Here is a 7500-nt window from a genome sequence, read left to right on the forward strand (position 1 = left end):
ACACTCATTTTCCGAATGTTTGCGCAAGACTTTCTTAAAATAGAGATACAGTGATGTTGAAATGTGTTTCTGCCATTGAATTGTTGTACCTGTGAATCGGCTTCGTCAAAAGGATGATCTATTGCTGGAATTTAATTTACCCTGACAATTAAACTTGTCATTTGCTCCTCCTTATTCAAAGTATACTCATATGACTTTCAGTCACAAACAATGCATTTTATTTTATTGCTCCAAGGCATCACTGCAGATTACCCATCTCACACTTACTTAATGATAGAGTATTTTGATTCCATATTATTTCAGAGATGTGCTGGCAGAGCAAACATTTCAGTATGTGATGGGAATTCAGTGGATTTTACTGTACTATTTTAGAGGGGTTCCTTCTTGGAGTTGGTAAGGTTGTTGCTTGCCTTTTTTTAACATTGATCTTCAGCCTACTGTGCTGGAGTACTTGTGTCACTGACTCTAGCTGGTACAACACCCAAAACTGTTACAACTTTAAAGCTTCCTTTTTATTAACATCTACCAATGGGTAGAGTTCATAGTCTTCTCAGGTGAGGACAATGAACTTAAGGCCCTGTCTTTTAATACTTTTGCATTATGTTGGAAAGCAATTGACATACAAAACTATATGGAAAATGATTAGGGCCAAGTTCACATTATGATAGTATTCCCTGGTTTGTAGTCTTATTGATGCCATTCTGTTCTTAGGAACACATGAGAATCTAACAACCTATGTGCCGCAGTTGTTCAGCAAACGGCCCTCACATTGTTAACAAGTGCTGTTAATCACCAGAAAAATGGCTTCATTCATTCTTTTATTCATTCCTCCTTTAACCAAAGATGGATTCTGTGGTTGTTCACAGTTTTCCATTGTACACAGGGGACATTGTTTTCTGTGTGATGATTTAATGTAAATCTACGTGTATCTTGTTTGAAACAGGAATAATTACCATGGCAGCCTATTATAAGAACACACTTAACATACTGAAAACATTATTTTTAGGTTTTACCCCTTCCATTATGCTCCTTTCATGTCAGACATCAGGAACTTTGGTGAATTGTCAATCCAGTTTGAACTAGGGACTCCTTTCCTTCCCTTTGAACAGCTTCTTGCTGTATTACCTGCTGCAAGCCGTCAGTTGCTGCCCAAGCCTTTCCAGGTAAAGTAATTCTTTCAGTACTTGAATGTATGATATCCTCGTTTACATGAACTTTGTAGCTCCCAAAATAAACCTGCCAATTATTTCAAACATAAATGTTTGGTACACACTGTTACACACACCACCCTTTAATAAATTGTCTCTAACCTTTACAGGACGTAGATTACTCCCGAAGGGCCTCACTATGCCTAATAATCACTGACAACATTAACTTCATTTCATTTTTCATACCACAGCACTACAAACTCTATCTAAACTTTCTTACAAATGCCAATTGTAAATGTACATGCATGTACAAAGCAGCAAAAGACAGCAGAAATCACAGAATTACTGCATCCTGATACTTGAAATGTTATTGATACAATGAAAAAAAAATGTTGCGTATTTGCCAGTTTCTATCAACTGGAAACTCTGCTTAACTTCGTTCTATTTTAATTTTATTCCAACAGAATCTGATGATCATGGAACAGTCTGAGATAATAGATTATTATCCTGTTAAATTCAAAACTGATTTAAATGGTAAACAACATGAGTGGGAAGCTGTTGTCCTCATTCCGTTCATAGATGAGGTTGGTTTCACTGTTGGTGTGTGAATGGAGTTTTGTTAGACAGCAAGGGAAGTTGGAATCAGTTTAGCTCCACACTATAAAGTGGCAAATGGCATGTTTTGATGACCTTTCATTTTTCGTGAAATGTTCACATTAATTAAGATTTGGTTGTGATTATTTTGTAAATTTATTTTTATGGGACTTCCTTGAGGAAAGTAATAATTATTAATTTTTAAGTAGGCAGAAAATTTTTTTTTAGTCATTTTCATTTTGTTTTAAGCTATTGTTTCAGGCCTGATCTTGTTACAGTCAAAGCCCTTGCAAGACTTAGTAATAGTGGAATTAAGCGAAGAACAGTCAATTTGACCCTGTGGGAGAAGGAGCAAAGAAAACTAAACCATGTTTAAAACAATGGTTTATACTTTATTGTTGCTAAACAATAACATAATTTTTTATACTGTGCTTATGAATTTTGTTTTGCAGTAACAAGTTAGAATTCTTTTAATGTTTATGTCATTGCAATGTTGTTATTCTGTAATTGCTTAAAGTACATTGTTTTCTTGCTAGTGCAAGCTACTCAGTGCAATGTCACCACTGTATGCAAGGTTGACAGAGGAGGAGTTGAATCGCAACAAGCATTGTCCTTGTCTCTTATACACCTATGATCCCAACCTCAGTGTTTCTGTACCATCGACCTTGCCAGGGAAGTTTCCTGACATCTCATTTTGCCATGCCAGGTAATACTTTTCAAAAGGCAATCTTACTGGTATCCTCACACTTTCAATCTAAGAAAAAAGAGGAGTACATTTAAGTTGATTATTGGGTACTGTAACTGTTTCATAAGTGGAGTATATTTTGGTGCTTGGCAGGTGTGAAGTGCTTGACAAAGATGTTTTCCATGTAGACGGACAACATCTGCATCGTGGTATGACTTCAAATAATTATTGTGCTGTTCTTAAATCATCAAAAATGTACAAGGTTAAAACAGAAGATTTTTATCGCAGGCCTTTGCAAAGGTGTGAAGCTTGACCTGTTTTTTCCTGGATTTCCAACTTTGTATCATGTTGATCATCAGGTAAAGTGTTTACCAATTCCAAACATGAACTAATTTACAGTCCACCACTAGTCAGTGTGATATAAAAGATAGCTTTACAGGAAGTGTAAATACTAAATAACAACATGAATGTGGGGCACTGGAAAATACAATGATAGAAAAACAATGAGTATTTAACACGGAAAATTATAAATTTAACACTTTCATTTTCATTTTTCCTTGTTAAATACCCAATACATACCAAAATACATCATTGTATTTTCCAGTGCCCACATTCACATTGTTATTTAGTATTCGTACTTCCTATTTAGCTATCTTTTATATCACACCGATTAGCGGTTCATTTGTAATCGCAACTGATGATGGATGTTGGTCATCCGAAACATGTATTGTAAACTCAAAACTGTGTGTTTCTACTTGAAAAAAAATATATATACCGTAAAGACTCGCAGATAAGCCGCACCTTTTTTCCAAAAATTTGCGATCAAAATCGTAGGTGCGGCTTATCTGCGAGACCATTTGGGAAAGGTGCTGTAAATTTTGGTGTCCAGTCTTCCATCGTCCGATATTATTCCTGGTTACACAGCTTCGCACAGTGCATGCAAGAAAACAACAAATTTACGCGCAAAATTCTATGGAAAAACTGCCTTGAATGGAGAAATACCTGTGAACAAATACCAGAATAATATCAATCATATGTCCTAAGTGGTGGACATGATGTTTATTCTACTAAAGAGCTAAAATTACGGGTAAGACTTTAAAGTATTTTTCGATCCATTGTTGGCGAGTTTGCCTTGAATGAAGACAGAACACTTCATGGTCTCGACTTTGGATTTCTTTCGAGTTTTTTTCATGAAAAACTTTTTTTCCAAAATTTGAGTTGCTAAACTCGGGGTGCGGCTTATCTGCGAGTGCGGCTTATCTGCGAGTCTTTACGGTATATATATATAATATTCACTCTACTTCACATATCGAGCACTCCGCAGCTAACTGGAACCCACTACTTGCGTTATATATATATATATATGTATGTATTAGTTTGATCTAACTGAATGCCTGTATAGAGGTACATGTATCACATAATAATTGTACCAGTAATGTGAAATGATAATATCAATAAGCTATGTTATTAAATAATTTCAATATTAATTTTAGATTATACATTCATCTCTATTTTGAAGCAATTAAAGCTTGGTAATTTTTCTGTTAAGCCAATGTTTGCTTTTGCAGGCTGAGCTGAAGAAGGCAAATGTTAAGGTTTTTCAAATGCACAGCAAAGGGAAGAGTATGATTCTTCAGATCACTCTACCAGGTGTACAGGTGTGTGACCTACAGTATCTATCAACTACATGTATGAGTGCAGCTGTACATTACATTTTCTCAAAGTGTTTTAGAATGGTGTATAATACATACCAGAATTAATGTTCTTCCTTGAGATTTGCACAGTATGATGTGTTGATGTCTGGTTCACATTTATAAGAGTTATGTCAATGCAGAGAAAATGTAATATAATTATTAATTTGCGCTAATGCTGTTATGTTGTATTCTTTTCACAAGAGGCCTTTATCATCAATAATTATTTGACGTAACCTAAGTTTATCATTTGCATGACCCTCTGTTACATATGTATGTTATTTCATGTGTATCAGGATTGTGGCAAGCCAGGCTTAAGACACATACAAGTTGATTGCTACAGTTAGGTATCAGATCTGAATTATTGTGTACAGTCTTCTAACTTTTGTGTCATCAGGACTCAACAGTTGAAATAGCACAGAAATTGCTTGGTGAGACTTGTTACGTTGGCTGGCCTCATATGATTGAAGCTTTGGTCATTGGAGTATGTGATGGCATTAAAAGGTATGTATAATCATCCCACCAAGTCAATAATGAAACCAACCTTCTTGGCAATGTGTTTCTCTATTTTACTGCCAGCTTATGGTACTTGATGCAGTTGTGTTCTGCTTCACAGATTTAGGAAAAGGTTACTTCTGGCCACTGTCTCTGTAGGGCACTCTTAAACCTATTTGTTCATCCACCCCTGTTTGTTCAGTAGATTGATAATAATATTGTCATATATACATCACAGAGACCATGGCATACCATATTTATAATGCTCTTAACCGGCCAATGACCAATGGGAGTTGGGAGCAATTACTATTGCGTTATTATCTGGGTGGTAAACCTCCCACTTACATGTAGTTCCACAAGAAACTACAACCGGATCTACAATCTCAGACAAAATATTGAGACTTTTCCCATTTTTTTTTTTGGTTGAAGCAGTTAGAGCTTAAATAGAAGGCCAACAATGCCCTGTTCAACCACCCCACCCAACATGATGCTGTTTAGAAGGATGTGCAAATAATGTACTTCATGCAGCAAATGTTCTCACAAATGGATGTAAGGAAGTTAAAAATGTCTCAACATTGTTGTCCAGGATTGTAGTTTTTTTTTTTCTTTTTTAATTTGTATATTAAGGATTATTATAATGACCCAGTAGTTTCAATAATGGCACTCCAAAATACCCGCTCCAAACCCTAGCGAGCAAGAGATATAAACCAGCTTGCTCTTGTTCAGTGTAGAGAAGTTAGAATTGGGCACTTATGAAAAATGTAGAGATTATGAGGAAGGGAAATTGAACCAAGTGCAACTACATAAGGATGATGATGGTGATAATAGTAGTAGTGGCATCCTCGTCTCGAAGAGGCGATGGTTAGTGCTGGGGATTTGGGCGGGATCTTGTATGACTGTAGCGCGATCCTGGAGTGGCAGTCTCTGTTGCAGGTGGTGCAGACGTGCCTTGTGGAATCGTGCGCAGAGGCTGCACGTTCTTTCCTCACTGCTCTCTTGCATATAGCCAGGACTCTAGCGTTCACTTCCGCCTTTGAAACCCCCGCTTTGTCACTTTGCCACCATGTATCTCGGTGTTTGACGATGTCCTCCCATGCACTGGTGTCGATTAGTGCAGATTGCAAGTCTCGCTTGATGACATCATTGTAGCGCAGCAGCGGTCGACCCACGCGAAAGACGCCCTCCTGCAGGTCTCCCTAAAGGATTTCTTAATAGGGTCGGAAGTGCAACAGGTGTTGATGCAGAGGCGACCCTTGGTCTGTTGCCATGGTGGATCTTTCTGGGCTTCAGCCTGACCTTGCTGGCAACGAGCCAGTGGTCTGTGTTACAGTCAGCACTGTGATAGCTTCTTGTGTGGAGGAGACTGCTGTGATCCGCTCTCGTAATGATGACAAGGTCTAGCTGGTGCCAGTGGCAGGACCGAGGGTGTCTCCAAGACACTTTGTGTAGCTCCTTACACTTAAAGTAGCTGTTGGTGATGCAGAGGCCGTGGTGACAGCAGAGTTCGAGCAACCTCTGCCCATTCTCATTCATCCTGCTGACGCCAAAGTAGCCGAGGCAGGTAGGTCATGCTTGCCAGTCGGTCCCAACACAAGCGTTGAAATTTCAAATATTAGCCCTCGGAACTTGGGATTCCGGATAGTGTTTCCTGCAGAGCCTCATAGAATTGATTCTTGGCTTCTGGGGTGGAGGTCAGAGTCGGGGCGTAGGTGGATATGATGTTCACAAAGCCCGCCGACGTTTTCATGGGAAGGGCAAGAATTCTCAATGACCCTCCTGAGGGGGTTTCTGTGGTGGCAATCAGTGAGTTCCTCACGGCAAAACCTACACTGTATTGCCTCGGCTCGTCCTGGGACAGGCCTTGCCAGAGGTGTAGGTGTAGTCTCTTTCCATAAGTGACCCACTGTCGGCCAGCCAGGTTTCCTGGAGACAGGCGACGTCAATGTTGAGACGTGCCAGCTCCTTGTTGATGATTGCGGTCTTGCGGGAGTCGTCCATTAGCTGAAGGTCAGCGGAGAGACCAGGGCACATGGTGCGAATGTTCCAGCTTGCAATTCAAAGAGCTGGAGTCTTCGTAGTCTTTTGCTTTTGACTGCTCGGTGCAAGTACTTGCTGGCTTGTCGGGAGGGTCCCCTAAGCTCTACGCACCCAGTAGAGCAGGCAAGCAATGACGGGGCGGCACCTTACTGGCTAAGAGGCTGCCCAGCTTGAGGCGGACAGTAGCCACCCAATGAAGCTGCAAGGGCTTCTCCCACCATTAGACGAGACCCCTGGCACTCCTTCTTACGCCTCATTGGAGCTTAGAACCAGTAAACTGCCTTGCCTTGCACATGTGCCGGAGTCTTGTGACACCGCTGGAGTGCCCTCTCCAGTTTGCGCTGAGGCCTGAGGGGGGGGGGGGAGATAAGGAGACCCTGGGCTGCCCATACGACAGTGTCCCCCAGCAGTGTAACTGGCTGGGTCCAAGGGAAAGGAAGTTTCAATACAACTTGGGGCTAATTCCACTGCAGAAGCTGCCAGAAGGAAGTGCTGAGCACCTGCCATCCGCCTTAGGGGCTCCACTCCAGATTTGTCCTCGAGGTTTACTCCTGCAGCCTTCCAGAGATCAGGTTTGAAATCAGGGTTTACCTTCCCCTAGATGGGCTGCCTTTACAGGCTAAGAGCCCCACCTACCCTGGGCAACTAGTTTTAAGGCGCCAGTGTCTTCGCCTTCGCCCTCGCCCCTTCTCCTGTCGATGGTGCTAGTTCCGTCGCGTGGAGGCCAGAAGTTGGACTTAGCTGACAGAGGCTCTTAGAGTCACACGCCATTGGGAGCATTTCGAGAGGTTGTGAGAGCCCAGCCTCACAACCCACTCCCCGGCTATAACAGCCTTACGGAACTGATGAT

The 7500-nt window shown here is 40.9% G+C and overlaps 1 protein-coding gene across 2 annotated transcripts in view; it reads left to right on the forward strand.

Moving 5' to 3' along the window:
• Window positions 1-7500, forward strand: part of LOC137997398 (5'-3' exoribonuclease 1-like) — a 51098-nt gene that overhangs the window by 20274 nt on the left and 23324 nt on the right. For both annotated transcript variants that reach the window (XM_068843367.1, XM_068843366.1), the window contains exons 14-21: window positions 304-393; window positions 1007-1163; window positions 1613-1732; window positions 2279-2448; window positions 2581-2636; window positions 2716-2786; window positions 3996-4085; window positions 4516-4622. In XM_068843367.1, the coding sequence (XP_068699468.1) occupies window positions 304-393; window positions 1007-1163; window positions 1613-1732; window positions 2279-2448; window positions 2581-2636; window positions 2716-2786; window positions 3996-4085; window positions 4516-4622 (861 nt within the window). The remainder of the gene's footprint in view (window positions 1-303; window positions 394-1006; window positions 1164-1612; window positions 1733-2278; window positions 2449-2580; window positions 2637-2715; window positions 2787-3995; window positions 4086-4515; window positions 4623-7500) is intronic.

This window comes from Montipora foliosa, chromosome 3 (genome assembly GCF_036669935.1).
Source record: "Montipora foliosa isolate CH-2021 chromosome 3, ASM3666993v2, whole genome shotgun sequence".
Classification (NCBI taxonomy): domain Eukaryota; kingdom Metazoa; phylum Cnidaria; class Anthozoa; order Scleractinia; family Acroporidae; genus Montipora; species Montipora foliosa.